Raw genomic sequence first — 16,160 nt, 5'->3', positions numbered from 1 at the left:
ATTCGACGTCTCCTAAGAGGTCAGATTGTGCCTACTGGATATTTTAGGACACGGTCTTTTATACTCAGAGAAATATGTACTTTTGTGGAAATTTAAATTCATTTCAGCAGAAGGTGGAGGAGCAGCAGGTAAAATGAGAGAACTGGAGGAAAGAAAACCGATTAAACTTGAAGCATTTATTTTGGAGAGTTTTCGCACAGCTTCCGTTTAATCCCTGATTAACAGATGAAAGTAGATATGCTGAGACACAGCTCTAGTACTAAACCCTTTGATAACAGAATTATAATGTCTTTATTGTACAGGCTTATTTGATTTGTCTGCATCATCCTCTGCAGCAGTGATTGCCAGGCAGTCAAAGGAAAACACAAACAAGAAGCTGTTATTCGTGTTGCAACCGAGACAGGCACTTACATGTATCCCAGGAGCCATTACTGTCTGTAATGCCCACTGCTGATTACCAAGGCTGGAGTTTCCAGTGCAAATAAAAGTTGTCCTTGGATGGGTTGGTCCAAAACAATGATAAATGGCATCGGTTCACTTAAATACTAAGAGAATGTTAATGTCATTGAACTTAAAAGAAAAAATATTGAAAATATTGAAAGCCCAAAGTCATTGTAATCTTTATAGTGAGTATCCTGGAATCAGAATGAAAATGAACATGTCTAACATATGTACACTGTCCCCTTTCAGCCATCTTCCAGGACGGAGGAGCACTTTCTTCTAAATCAGTCTTTCCATCGGTGGTGGCTGCACCATGTTCCACATCTCCACCCGGGATCCCTCCTTCTCCTGCCGGCTGGGGCTGTAGGTCCCTTGAGTCGCCCGTTTATTGGCAGTGATGACTGAAACCACAACTGCCAAGAAGAGGATCAATAACAAGGCCAGCGTTACTGAGCCAATGGAGGTGAATATGTTCGAGATCAAGTCAGTTGTCAACTGGAAGGATTGAAATAATTGCAATATAATTTACGTCAAGAGAATACTGAGACACACTTGAGCTACCATGGAAGGAAAACAAAAACCATTCTATGGATAGGGCTTTGCATAGACGACCTACTGCTGAAGCACCGTTTATTGGTAGAGAAGTACATTAGCCCCTACAGATTTTGTTTTTCGGACTCTTCAGAACATTACACACACGGTGCTGGATATTTAATATACAAGGCAGAGCTGGATGAATTTCACATAATGACTCATTTCATTTGACAGCTTCCTTTCTGCTTGAAAATAACCTGGGAGTTAATATGGCTGCAGACTGTAGTAATAATTCAGCAATTATTTTTTTAATCACTTTAATAATAATTCATTATCCCTAGTTCACTTGTGAACACGTTATTGTTAGTCTTTGCCACTGCAAGTTAAACATGAGCTATTTTGACTGGATATATATTCAGTCATACTTCTGTTTCTCTTGCTGGAGGAGTCAAGTTTATGTGAACACTTGTACTTACGTATAGAAAATTCACTTACTGTAAATATTTTTGTAAAATGCACTATTTCTACAGATGTTCCTGCCAGTAAACTTTTCTACCGGCACGTTTGCATGAAATAAGTGTATAGAGGCTGCACAAGAGTGCAACTGAAATCTATTCAGTGAGAAATTAATCAGTATATTTTCACAAATATGTTTTAAAATATTCATCCAGCTCTTCATCTACATATAGGCTTTGTAGCTTCATCTACAGAAACACCACCAGTACAGTACAGGATGAAAGTAAGCATGCTCTGATTTTTTTTTTTTTTCTGTTTTCATGTGGCAGTGGGAAATGTGATAATGTCAGAAGGCACAGTGTGCATAAACAAATCTGTCAGTTGAAAAGCTTTAGACCAGAGAAATTTTATAGTTGGTAGATGAATGGTTTATATACCTCTACGTATGTGCTTTTATGTGTAAAAAATGCTTATGGTGAGGTAAGCCGATGAAGTGATGTGGTTAGTGTGGAAAAGTGATCACTACGGACAGAATGACCCTAGCAGGAATTGAACTTCTGGGCAGATTCTGCAATCCATCATCTTTTGATTTGTATTACGAGTGACAGCTGAACTGCCATAGATGACTGTATGCTTGAGGCTGAACTTTCAAATCCCAAAATATTTAGAAACAGAAAACAGCAGGTCAAAGCCCATTTCCCAGTTAGATACTGCGTGTTACAGGATATTTTAGAGGCCTGCTTACTCGTCATTTCTAAGGAAGTGCAATTACAGTCCTGAGAACGATGCCGATTTTGCATTCAGTGATGGATGTATTGTAAGTGGATGCTGTTGCTGTGCGTACATTGCTTGGACTCATGCTGCTCAGATGCCTTTGCAGAAGAACGACAATGCCAGAGGGAAAATGTTAAAACAATGCTTCCTCTTTTTTTCTCTCTCCACCTCCATGCTGATGTAAAAGGTCCTACCATAATAATAAAAGCAAGTTTGGCTCAGGGATTCTCTCTAGGGGATGCATGACCGGCTAGGATATTTTCTTCTGTCCTTGATGGCTAAATATATGGTTCCTATGATTTTAAAAACATTTTTTCCAATAGAAATAATCTAGTGCAGGTGGCAGACCACATGACGCCAACCCTAAAACAAAGTGGCATGAAACATGTTGGTCTATTAAATGGTATTGGATTGGGAAGGTCATTTCATCTTTAGATAGTGTTACAGACATATTTGAGATCTTAGTTTTTCTCTGTACTGAGTTAGACTATATGACCCTTGTTCCTCATGCCTCAGAGAGGCTGCAAATTTTTAATGGATTTTTATTCTCAGAAGCTGTCTTTCATTTTCATTGTCTGCTCTGGGAAACTGAGGACCAAGATAGTCTAAGTTAACTCTGATCCCAGGGTTGAACACGACATTTGTGAAAGAAATTCACTACCATAGGCAAATGGATGGTATTGCCTGGTTTCTGGTAGGTGAAATTTCTGAACTTATTCTCCTATTTTCCAGTCCATACTCTTTCCATTCCTGTTGTAAGTATGTTTGTATCTATGGTGACATTTTCATTTATATCCTTCAGATTAATTTTATTTCTTGAAGAAAAATTTTATGTGAAGGAGTTGGGGAGAAAAAAAACCCTGTAAATTGTTAAAATGCAGTCACATATCTAAACCTCATTCTCAAGTTAAAATCATCATAACAGGGCTTTTTATCATTCTGCAATAGTTACTTATTACAGAAACCTTACCCGTAGCACACCATAGCAATCTGCTACACCATTTGTTCCAATTCTTGTGTTTGTTTAATAACAATTATTCATTCATTAGATTTGGTTTGGTCAACCAGCGACTTGAACTTGAAAAAACTACTGAAAATTGCCCGTATCGCCTGTATCTGTGTTGAACAAAACACTTCCTCTTGAGCCAGTATGTAAAAAAATTTACCCCGCTGATTAAAATCTAGAGAGCTGGGGTTTTTACCATGATCAGATATATAAGCTAACTTTATTTCTGTGTTTATGTTGCTTCTAATTACTAAATATGAAAAAAAAATGGCCTTTATGTCATCTTTTTGGGTGGATTCTGTTGATCCGAAAAAACCCTACTGTTCAAGTGCTGTCCCCTGGTTTATCAGCCCACAGATCACTGCCCAAGTACACAATATAGGTAGCCCCCTTAGCAGTAGCACTGAACTGATAACAAGAGTCGCCAGAAGGCTCTGCAGTCTGATCCCATCAAAATCAGCTGCTTCTTTAGTAATTAATGGCTGAACAGTTAAATTAATTCGGAAAATCAACTGGCTGATCTGGAAAAAAAAATAATCTGAAAAGTTCTGTCCCCCGTCATCTCAGAGACTGTTTATCACAGTATGTGGTGATGATGATAGACTGAAATAATTATAACTGGTGATCCCGAAAAGAAAAAGGACTCAGCAGCATTTTTAGAAACATGGTGCTGCTAGGATAGCAGAAAAAGAGGTTTTCTGTTACTGACCCTACTGTGTATTTTGCATAATGGTAGGGAGTGTACTTTAAAAAAGCGGTTTGAATGTAAAAGTCCCATAGCACTGCTTCAGGCTCTTCTGTAAGTCCTTGCCTGTTGCTTCCACCACAGATAGATCCAGGCTATGAACCTCTCCGACGTTTCAAAGAGCAGAGCCCCCCCGACTGCTGTGGGACGGCTCACGCGTGCAGCTGCTCATCTCGGCGCTCACGGCCGCTTATCGGATCAGCTGTGGCTGTGAGTCTGTGGGAGTCCTAAGGAGCTGGGTGGTGAGCAAGGCACAGGTGATGTCCCCTTGATTCGACCACCACACTACAACATCGCTTTTCAGCTTCAGACCACACAGGCCGCTACCCACTTCCCCATGTTAGCTTGTTAAGACCTGCTTATTGAATTGACCACTTGGGAGATGGCCAACTTGCTATGAATATACAATTTTTTGGCGTGTTTATCACAAAGCCGTGGCAGAGTCGCACGCAAAAAGGGGAAGCTCTGGAAAGGAAAGGACAGTGTGAGGCAAACTTCATTTTGTCTCAGCACAAACAAAAAAAAAGCCACAGTACAGCTGGAAATTTATGACGAGAAACAAGTTACTGAATTTTTTTGCTAAAGATCTTTGTTGTCAGGGAAGCCTATGAGACTCCCATACACTGTGATAGCCTTTCAGAAATAATTCTTGCTAATAAATACCACAGGGTGATCGCAGCTATTCCTGAATGTAACTTCAGCACTGCTTATGAATAAATATACGTAGGGTAACTGAGGGAGGGTTGATTTGCTGACTGGGCAATACCTTAGAGATTCTCATTACACTCTGAGCAGGAGGTTGGACTGGGAGACCTCCTGAGGTCTCTTCCAACCTGAATTATCTTGTGAGCCTGTTTAAAAGGTAGTCAGTGACCGAACAGTTGTGAGAGTTCCCCTGCCCCTAATATACAGTAGCTGTCAGTAAAAGCTGTATCCTTAATGGTAATGGATGCTGATGGCAAGATGATGTCGTGTGCCATGGTTATACCAACAAAATGAAGTCTGCTAACATTAGAAGGCCAATCTGCTTCTCACTGAGATATTTTATATAGCATGTTCTATTTCTATGTCTTTGGATGTCAGCTGGAGCAAGACAAATTTATTTTGGCAAAATTAAAAAAAAAAAGGGAAGAAAAAATATTCTTGAATTTAGTTTTCATGTAGTGAATAGCTTCCTCTGCAAAGACAGGAGGAAATGCAGAAAAAAATCTTTTTTTGTCTTTTTTTAAAACAAAGTCTTTTGGCTTTTCACTGGTGGTTTTATTTCAAAGCTGATTAATTTTTCAGGTTTTTTAAATTATTAAATAAAAAATACTTAAAATGTTCAGATTAGATAAAATAAATCATTGGATAGAGTGAAAATTCATTGTAGGGCTGTGTTTTGCTTTTCATTTGGTTATTGAAACAGATCGATTGTTCAGCCTTGGTTCCTTGATTTGCTTTGTAGATGAACAGTTTGGATAAGGAGGGCCCAGTTCACAAGTCAAAGCTCAGTAGCATTTATCAATCCAGTATATGTATGCTTATCTTTAAACAAGCCGTCTTCCAAATGGTTATTTTATAAGAGGGGAACATTAGGGATTTGCTCTATATGAACGTTTCCATGTGTGCCAAATGTCAAAGGCAAGTGGAACAGCACAAGGGAGCCAGCAAAATACACGGGGCCTCTTCCTCCTGTGTGTTTTACATCAGCGTGACTTAGCTGATCTAATCCTGCTTTGTGTCGATACGGGGGATGAAAATTATGGCCACAGAGACCAAGGGCTGAGCCAGATCAGGGAGAGAGAAGAGCGAGCTGCCGTGCCAGTGGAGCAATCGCTGTAGGTGCGAGAGAAGTAGCATGAGCTTCCTCGGGACGCTGCTACCCGCACGAGCTTTGCGTGGGAAAGCGTGGCTTGGGCCGGGGGTATGTGTCTTTGGGGTGTGAAAGGCATAACACGCTCTGAAAGCAGAAGCATGCCTCTGTTGCTGGGCATTAAGAATTAATCAGCCTTCATTTCAGCACTCGCATAGAAATGTGCCTGATTCTGGATGCTTTGCAAGACAGAGACATCAACACAAGCTTTAAAACACAGGGATTGCCAAACCCCGGAGAATTTCCTTCTCTGCCACATGCGGGGCTTTCTGGGAATTCTGCAGCTGCTCGTGTGCACTGGAGCTGTCACCGGAGAAGTCTCCAGATCCTGAGTCCTGACACCACTCACGAGGTTATCACTTCATTCACGGTAAGAACATCTGATCCACGCCATCCAGATTTACTGCCCCCAAATCAAAACCATTTGCTATAGTAATGAGGGACGATTGGCTTGAGTGGTCCTAATCCATGTCAGAATTACTTTGAAAGGTTTGGGGGCATATAGGGATAATATTGAGGAGCTGAAGAAAAGCCATTAACTTGATTAAAAAGCCCATAGATGTGCTGAGTTTATTTCATTGAGGATTTACAACCATCTTATCGGAAAATTTTTCTGTTAAAGACTGAATTCAAATAGGAATCCCAGTAGTTCAAGAAGAAATCCAGTCAGTCATACACAAACCTATTATAATGAGATACATTGATAACCCCAGCTTGTGGGACTGCAGTTTATTTTCAACAGCACTAAAGTGGCCATAAATCTATAGATTGACTTTGTTCTGATATAAGTACCTTAAATGAGCAGCACATGAAGTCCCTTTTCCATGATTTTTTTTTTTCACCTTCACAAGCAAGTACCTATTGCTCTCCCTCCCATCAGCTGCTCTGCATGTGCTAAACACCAGCCAGCGAGTCCCAAGAGCCGTGTTGACCTAGTTGGGCTGCTGAGTTGAACCAATAATCCATTTTGGACTCATTTAAAGAGAGCAGATTCATGTCCAGCTGAGCCAAACACTGCCCAGGCCACTGGAAATGGCAAACCATTTTTAAAACCCTATACATGTCATCTATTTCCTTTAACCGCTTTATCCTCTTTATCCTGGTTTCCTTCCTCATGTTGTGGTCCATGTGGGCACTCATCTGTGTTAAGTGTGCCTATGCACAGTTATCATTCAGGTACTTGAATTATTCCTTTCTACTTTGGTACCTGTGGCAACAAAGGAGGCAGCACTTAGTGTCTGTGGCGCACCTTAGCTGATTTTCTACTGTTTATCACCAGTGAGGCCACCAACTCCTTTTCCTTCTGCACACCTTACATCTTTTCAGTTTACCTTGTGGGCTTCAAAAGTGCACTTTCTGTGGCAGTCACACTGAACAGCCCTTCTTTTTGCCTCTGTGTGTGAAGGAAGTCGTGCCTGAAAGGCGCGATATTTGCTGTACTTTAAACCTGGTGCCTAACAAGCTTCAGGATTATCTGGTAAGAAAAGTATTTGAATTCTGTGAAACTGAGAAGCAGAAAGCAAGAGGAAAAACTGACCTAGACAGACTGCTGCAGGGTTTCTCTCTAGTTTTGCTTCCTTAATAAGAACACGACTGGTTTGTAGAAGGACCAGGTTCAGACTTGGAGCCTTGAATACCTGATGAAGATCTCTGTGGCCTAAAGATGTGACTGCTTCCCCCTGCAATCAGCCAGCCCGTAGCTCCGGTTCAGGCTGGCCTGTAGTTGCCACGTATTGGCTCTGGTGTTGGTCACAGGTAGCTTTGCCTTCTGCATGCCAGGTAACACCCCAAGGTAAGCATGACTGCTTTTCTCTCCACATCTTGGGAACTTCTCCTTCTGACACCATGTCCACTGGGAGGAGGCTATCCTGTCGTCCCTCATCTATTACCGTGGTCCTCTGAAAATATATCTATACTACATACAGAGTTGTAGACAGTCTTGAATTTTCATCATTGCCGTTGCTGTTTCTGCCATCAGCCTCCGAGTTGTTTTCCTGATATCTGCAGGAAAAGACAATCCCATTGCTGGAGGGCCTGAATGAGACCCCGAGCCCTCTGCGTACCTCTACGGACATTGCTAGAGACAAAACCTAGGTGACTACTTCTGATGTGTGCAGAAGATCCACACTATAATATATATAGGCAGCTCACCTTGAAGAAGAACGTTTGTAAGTAATCTTTTTTTTATTTCTCTATATTCTGGTGGATATTATTGTCTGAATATTTTCTTAACATGTCTCTGAAGACGTTAAATTCACTACCAACTCTATCTAGTATACGTTTATCTACAAAATGTAGTTTGAGTAGTTTGTCTTAGTTGAAGTGTGACAGTTTGAATGAATTCCTTCCTGGAAAATGTCAACTTTTACTTGTCTGACAATTCTTGAAATCAAAGCACAAATGTAGAGAGAATTAGTGTTAGCAGGTATAATGATAAATTGATCATCTGGATTGACCAGTTATAGATCAGAAAAATGCAATCTTTTTTTATCAAAGAAGAATTACATCTCTGGTGTCCTGTGAAAAAATAAAGACGACGGATGGAGATGATTGATGTCTAGAATTTAGCTGGGCTTGCAAGGAAAGTGCCTCATTAAGAAATGCTGACAGCCTCCCTCCTGAAATGTGAAGTCACAGTGTTGTGACACTGCAGAAGTTAACGAGGAAGTTCGTTCTAATTATAATGGAAAAAGAAACTGGGGATGGAGCTCTCTAAAGTGTTGCAACTAAATTGTAAAGCAGACTTCAGTTAAACAAGGGCGTTATTCACATTAGTCTTTATCTTCCAGTCAGATCAGCGCACACAGACCTTCTCCTCCTCACATTAGGCTGCAGGACTGTTCCTGGATGTGCTGGTTTTGGCTGGGATAGAGTTAATTTTCTTCACAGTAGCTGGTATGGGGCTGTGGTTTGGGATTTGTGCTGGAAACAGTGTTGATAACACAGGGATGTTTTTGTTCCTGAGGACAGCTGACCCAAACTGGCCAAAGGGATATTCCATACCATATGATGTCATGCTCATTATATAAGCTGGGGGCAGTTGGCCGGGGGGCCAGCGATCGCTGCTCAGGGACTGGCTGGGCATCAGTCAGTGGGCAGTGAGTGGTTGCATCACTTGTTTTTTTTTTCCCCCGGGCTTTGTTCTTCTCTCTCTCTCCCCCATTATTTTACTTTTCATTAAATTTTTTTGTGGTTGTTATTATTATTATTGTTATTATTATTATTGTTATTATTATTATTATTATTTTATTTTGAGTATTAAACTATTCTTATCTCAACCCATGAGTTTTCTTACTTTTGCACTTCCGATTCTCTCCCCCATCCCACCAGGGGGGGAGGGTGAGTGAGCAGCTGGGTGGTGCTTAGTTGCCAGCTGGGGTTAAACCACGACACTGGATCACTTGGAAACAGTGCTGTGTTTAAATCAAAACAATTTTCCCCCTCCTCAATGCCAGTACTTGCAGTAATGTTCATCTTGGGTAGCCTTCTATTTACAATATTAGCCTTTTTTGATATAGCTTTTCAGACTCAGAAGTTCACTTTTAGGAATTCATATCTAACGAACAGGCTACATGTGGTATCTATAATTTCTTTAACTACCTGTAGTATTGATGTCTGACTTAACTGCTTAATGGAAGGTCCAGCCATGAAAACAGTGGTATTTAGTAAGTCTGGGATGGTCTGTCTTAGGCAGAAGAAATAATTTTTCTGGTTTCTGCACTTTACGTGAGCCCAGCCACGGACCCAATAAAGCCAGAAGTACATAAGTAGTCCCTTAAAATCTCCATCAGATATTTTGCTGGATCAGTATGTCACAGGACAGAGTATTAAATGCCTTTTCGCTCAGACAGCAGAGTGTTGGTTATACACAGAGAAATGATTTGGCTGGCAGTTTGGGAGGTAAGCTCTCATTAAGCCGTGGGCTTTGAGAAGATTCCTTGATAGCGTTTCTGCAGCAACTGCCAGTGTTAATTTTGTAAGTGTGCTCCAGCTCTTTTTAAGATCATCTAGTGGTGCAGCACAGATTAAATGTGCAGCTCCAATGTGTTGTTATGAGATGCCTTTTAAAATTCTATCAACAGCCTCTGGTGTAGGAACTTCACCATCTGCTGCAATCTGAAAGGATAAGAGGGAAAATCTATAGCTGGTGCAAATCCAGGCAAACCATGCCGAGGAGGAGTTTGTCCCATAGCTGCTAAATCGCAGACTAGACAAATGTTCTAGTAAAGGTGTCAGTCTCTGGGGTGTAACATCCCTTTCCAGTTTGGGAAAAGCTTTGGGGTATCATGTAGAATCATTTTTGCACATGGGTAACAGCGCAGTGTATCAGGTGATGTTTCTCCATAGGGGATAACTGCATTACAGCTTTGAGACAGCGGATTCTATATGAATAAATCTTAGTGGTGGATAAAAGCTTTATCAGGCAAGAATCTTGCAGGAAGGAATGGATGATACATAAAATCAAAAGACTGTCGCTGAAAACAATAACTTTCTGTCATTGCCCTGCACATAGCTGGGTTGAGTTTACCGCATCCCTATAGTTGCCACAGTAGAAATGACTCCTGAAGAGGGATTTGGAAGAACACACGGTAGTGGCATTTTGAGGAAGTCTGCTCCTGTTGTCATGGGAGAGTGAAGTGGGTGTGAGGGGGTCAGTAGGTTCAACCCAAAAGCAGGAGAAAAACAGGAAAAGATGCTACGACGCTGAAGACGAGGGCAGGACAGTTCCCAAGGAAAAGAGGTGAAAAGAGATTCAGTAGACAGAGAGAAATAGAATTATGAGAAAGAAGAATGAATTTCAAAACTGCTTTCTTCATTGATTGCATAGGTGTTGAGCAGACCAGCATGTGAAGGATGATGTTATAATATTCAAGATGGGGCTGACGGGAATGACAGCGTTTGGATAAGAGAACAGGGCAGGAAACAATAACAGGCTACTAACAGCTATGCCAAGGGTGAAACTAACCCATTTCTAATGCACACTCAGGATTTTCTGAATTTTGCACATATTCCCTCTCTCTCTCTCTCTCTGAATCTAGATCCCTATCTTTTCTGTATTAGGGAAAAATATGCGGAATTTTGATGAGATATTTGCAATCTGAAAGCACAAAGCCCATTTAAGTGAATACATGTTGTTTCTCCTCACTAATATGTTTCCACGCGCATTGTTTTCACCAGGCATGATTTGTGTGTGCATTACCAATTTCAGTTTACTTTAATAGAGTTGCACAATCCAAATTGTGGGCACAGAACTGCTTGGTCAAAACTCTACTTTCCAGCACACAACAGTTGAGGTTAGAGATCTCTTCTTTAATTAGCGATACTAGTGGTAGACGTTATTTTATTTCTGTAATCAGACCTTTGAGAACAGCACTACGTACCCGCATCACATACAGATGCAGCCACCCTCTGTGGGCTCTGGTCTCTGACTGTGATGATGTGAAGCAGGGTCGTCTATCTTCCCTGGGTCCTGGTTTTCCATAAGAATTGGTGCAACCTAAGCTGAAACTGTCAGTCTTGCCTCTTCCCACTTCATGGAGGAACAAGAAACTGCTCTGTCCAATGGTGTGTAATAGGTGGGTCAGTGGTGTACGGTATAGCAGAGACAGAGTTATGATTCCTGTTTTATTTCGTAATTACCAGATACTTTCCATCCCTACCTCTCTGCTAATAAGCTAAGCCTACAATCTTTGTTCAATGAAATTCTTCTTCCTGTTTGGTGCTAAGCTCCTGCAAAACAGCCATGTGTTGCTACCTAGCATTAATATTATGCTGTCAAGTGGTGATGAAGTAAGTAGCTACTTGACTGTTTCACACTGTCAGACAACAAGGTATCAAGTCAACAGCTAGCCTTTGTTGGGTGCAGCACTTCGATTGCAGCCATCTTGTGCTTCCAACTGTAAATATTAATGGTATAAGATAGACCTTTATTGGCTACATACTACTTGCCTTAGCACGCTACATGACACTGTCATGTTACTTAGCTAATGATATTCCTTGATAAAAATTTTGAGCATGTTTTTATCCTACTGGCTTTTTTTCTAGTAGAAAGTTGATTGGAGACAACAAACATCATTACATTTTAGTGTCAGGAAAGACTTTGGAAGAGATGCATACATGAAAAGTGTAAATGGAAAAAAAAAATCTGTAAACCTCTTTGTCAATAACTACTCCTTGAAACGCTATTTTAATCTTGATCCAGATGTTTGATTTGTCAGTGAACTTACTGTTTCTTGTGGCTTTTTTTCTTTTTAGTGTACTTACGTCTTGTTGATAGGAACATATGAGTCTGTCTCTACCTGTGAACCTTAACTCTGTCCTCAGGGATTCTTGGATCAAGTACTTCATACCTAATATAGTATCTCATCATTGTATTAATATTGCTGGTATTCAACAGGTTTGCATCTGAATGTGATCTGGAGGAAGCCAGCTCTAATAATTGCTCTTTGGATATCTGCTGAAGATGCAAGTGGTTTATGAAGTCTCTTTCTATGTTATAGCCAGCACACTACATGAGAAAAAAGGTCTCTAAAAAGATGTTAGAGATTTCTCTTAACTTTCTACTTCATGCTTTTACCTTACTGCCACCTAAAGATAACGAACAGAAAATACATTGTACTTCAGATTAGAGAGATTTACTTTAACATGTTAGGAAGTAATGTCAGCCTTGTCAATGTATTTCTTTTAAGAAGATTTCCTACGCTTTCAGAAGTTTTTCTTGAAGATCATACTTCTTAGAGACAGGAAAAAAATCTGCTGGCTCAGCTCACTGAATTTATCTCTGGTGCTCCAAGGCAAGGCATATTGACTATGAGTGCAACTCAACCCTATTTCTAGCCAGATGATTAATTTAGATCTGGAGGCTCCTCAATACACGCTGAAAGTAGCATTTTCTACAGTGTGTGGAGTCAGGTCAAAATCCACCTTTATCTGCAGGTGTAAGCTATTTCTGATACACCCCCCCCTTTTGGTTCTGCCTTGCTCAGATACCAGAGTTGTCCTCTGTTGAACAGGCAGCCTAAGTGGTTCTTCCTTCTCAGCTCCATCCTTGGTGCCTGATTTCTTAAACAGTAGCTTTCCGTTTGGAGAACCCCTTTAAAGCAGGCCACTATCCTTTTGTCAGAGGGGGAAACTGAAGCATGAAATAGAGACACGATTAGCTTATGATCAGTTAGGCAACCCAAGGTGGAAATGGTAATTGGATTTAATCTCTTTGTACCGCCTAAACACTGCCTGCACAAATACCTGCAATCAGTCCCTAGTAGTCATATCAGGGCAGTGCAGCCCTGCCCAGGCTCTAACGCTCCCATTGAGAATAAGAACTGACAAGGTCTGGGAGATGGTTCATCCCCTGCCATAATTCCATTCTGAAGTCCCACAGACCTGAAGCTTTGTTTATTCGCTGTCTTTACTTTTGATACCACAAATAAGCTATTTAATTCAACTAAAAAATTAATCAGTGATTTTCAAGATGCTTCTTTATGGCTCCGAGTAACTCTTCTGATTGATACTTGCATGCTTCCTTAAAATATTTCCAATCTCATACTTGTTTCAAGATTGGTAAGGTAACCATGAAATCAAGCAAGTTATATATAATTTTGGCAGAAGTGTCATACATTAATATTTTCTGCTGGGAAAATACTTCGGCTTCCTCTTTCATCAGTGGTTTTGGGAGAGGATCAAAAAAGTGATCACAAGCTAGGAATTTTCAACCCAAAACTTACTCGAGGTGAAAGATGTTGTTTCAGGGTTCTGGGTCCAGGCCAGTTACCCTCCGACCAGCCTGTGCATCAGACCTGAGTGCTTCTTCAGGGGAGGAGGGGTAACTGAGTATTGAAGGGAAATAACACTTCCATGCGAATTCAGTCTAGAGAAACAGCAGCAGGTTTATTTATGCTTTATTTATGTATTTATATAATGCTTTACTTGTTTTTTGAAATGTTGTGGTTAAAATATCCTGGGGTAGATTTTCAGTCTCTACTCTCTCTCTCCCTGTTCAGTTCCTAGTAAAGGACAAGATAATAACACTTCTGTACCTTACAGATGTGTCACAAGCATTCACTTAAAATAATGAAGTAATTCCTACTGAGCTAAGATAGAGTCCAGGTGTTCAGTACGGTCCCCATCTGTATGATTTTTACAAATCCATTTCACTTATAATTTTCCTACTTGTGTAGTAATTTCATTTCCCTCAGTATCACCTTGTGCCTCCAGGATCTCCTCCCAAACCACCTTTTTTGGTGGCTTCAAGAAATGTTAGGCAACACTGACAGCACTGAGGTTTTCTTTGGGACTCATCTCTGCACTGGCTTCTCCAGAGAGATCCTCAGCAACCCTTGAGGTTCCCTGACAATATTGCATACTGAAAGGACAGGGAAAAAGTTTGTATGGGGATAATAACTTCCAAATCTGCAGAAAATGACAGAAGACACCAGCTTTTACTAGTGGGTTTAGGTCTACCAGGAAGGACGTGTTACGCTTTCACATGTATAGAAAGCAAGCGTTTTCTTTTGGCCTGAATGAGTTTTGTGTTTGATTAAAGGAAACAATGAAATAAGAAAGGACCAAATTAAATTTTCCATGAGACACAGCACAGTGTCTTGTGTGCAAAACGCTGCATAAGTTCACAAAACGGTGGGCTTTGAGATAAAAAAAGATAACCGGTACATCACTATATAAACTCTGTGGAGGAGACTTATACCTACACTGCCATTTCACTGAGGGATTCGAGTCAGCCCAGATAAGAGGACCAAACAAGTTCTTGGACAATAGGGAAAAGACAGTCCTGTCCCTTGGGGGATAAGAAGAGGGCAGTGTGTGAGCGTTAGCAGTGCTGCGCCAGACAGCGCTGTCCTCCCTTAGGCTCCAAGATGGTTTCTGTGAGTTACGCTCTGAAGAGCTGCTGGCTTAGCAAGTTTAAGTCCAGTGGCCAAGATCCCAGTCCACTACCCACTGGCATAAAGACAAATCTTTCCGTTTATTTCAGTAATGTATAAATTAGACCCCAAACTATTTATGTGCTTGAGAATCTCCAAAATCCCCCCCCCAAAAGTAAGAAAAGTAGAGTATTATTTTTATATTTTTGAGTTAATTGTTCTAAAGCAGCTTTCAGAATACCTTCCCTCAGTGCTAAGCCTGCTGCATTATTTCAAGATAGAAAAAATAGATAAAAGAGAAAAGACCATTAAGTTTCATGAACCATATGAGAAAAAAGATGTGAAATTTAGTATCTGAACAATGCAGGCATGGAGTGCATGAATGTGTTATAAAGTGAGCAATGACTGAAGTAAACGCCCGTGTGATATGCGTGTGAGTCTACAGGGAAAACATCAGAAGGTGAGAAAAAGGAAAACAATGCCATTGCAGCATAAAGGATGGTGTACAGACATAATGTGTTAGTCTGAATACTAAATGTCTTATGTGAATACCGTACTTGAGCTGATTCCTATACTGCGGAATGTTATGCCATCATATGTCATCTGGGCTCCCTTTTCTGCTTATATTTACCACGCACATTAAATATTCAATTGCTTTTCACTGATGCGTGCAGTAATGCTGGCCTTGTGAGGAGCTTTCTTGTCTTTCCCAGCTAAGACACATCAGATAACCTTATTGTTTTTGCATCCTAATGTTTTTGTACCTTATGTTATGACACATTAAATGTGTTTCTTGCAATATCCTTTTAGAAGTTTTAGTTAAATCCTGTGTTTTGAATACAGACTAATAGAAAAATAGCAAAGGATATTAAGGGGCTGTTCTGCTCTGAAAAACAACTGTAAAAATGGCATCGTGACATTTCCAATGACTTCCAGAGCAGAGCTGCTCATTTTACAAATCTAAAGATGTTTCTTCTTACCCCACATTTGACCTGGCACAGGAATAAAGCTGGGCTCTCTCTGGCTCCTACCATCAATGGTAACAATTCTGCCATGATGGGTGATCTACAACCATGTGAATGATGTGAAAACAAATAAATTCCAGCTTTTTCCCCGCTCAGTTACGCTGACTCTGCTAATAATAATACTACTATTATTTCAATAACCTCTCATCAGACTGTAATAAGTTTACCTGTGCTGTACAGTCCTTTTCTGAAAATAGTTGACATGATGAGGGTTTTCTCAAAGCAAGGTACTGCAGAGAATAAATCAGAAGTACCAGGGAATACCCTTTATGCTTCCAGCAGCAGGCTTACAGAATGTAGGTTATGTAGACCAGACTGCTTATTTCCTTCCCACAGTCTGCTCGCTGTCTAGATCTTAGGAGCATCAGGAAAGCTGATATGTGAGAGCCGGCTTCTGCTCGTTGGTAGTTCTCCTAACCCCCGGCTTGCTCCCCGCTTGGGAAAGAAA

The 16,160-nt window shown here is 40.6% G+C and overlaps 1 protein-coding gene across 1 annotated transcript in view; it reads right to left on the bottom strand.

Moving 5' to 3' along the window:
* Positions 1 to 720: 720 nt before the first annotated feature.
* The window catches only part of CRB1 (crumbs family member 1, photoreceptor morphogenesis associated), a 113,280-nt gene continuing 97,840 nt past the window's right edge, over positions 721 to 16,160 (bottom strand). Inside the window, 1 exon segment of the mRNA XM_009326172.1 lies at positions 721 to 936. Coding sequence (XP_009324447.1) covers positions 721 to 936 — 216 coding nt within the window.

Source organism: Pygoscelis adeliae, unplaced genomic scaffold, assembly GCF_000699105.1.
Source record: "Pygoscelis adeliae isolate BGI_AS28 unplaced genomic scaffold, ASM69910v1 Scaffold256, whole genome shotgun sequence".
In the NCBI taxonomy this organism is placed as follows: domain Eukaryota; kingdom Metazoa; phylum Chordata; class Aves; order Sphenisciformes; family Spheniscidae; genus Pygoscelis; species Pygoscelis adeliae.
This window is presented reverse-complemented; position numbering and strand designations above follow the sequence as displayed.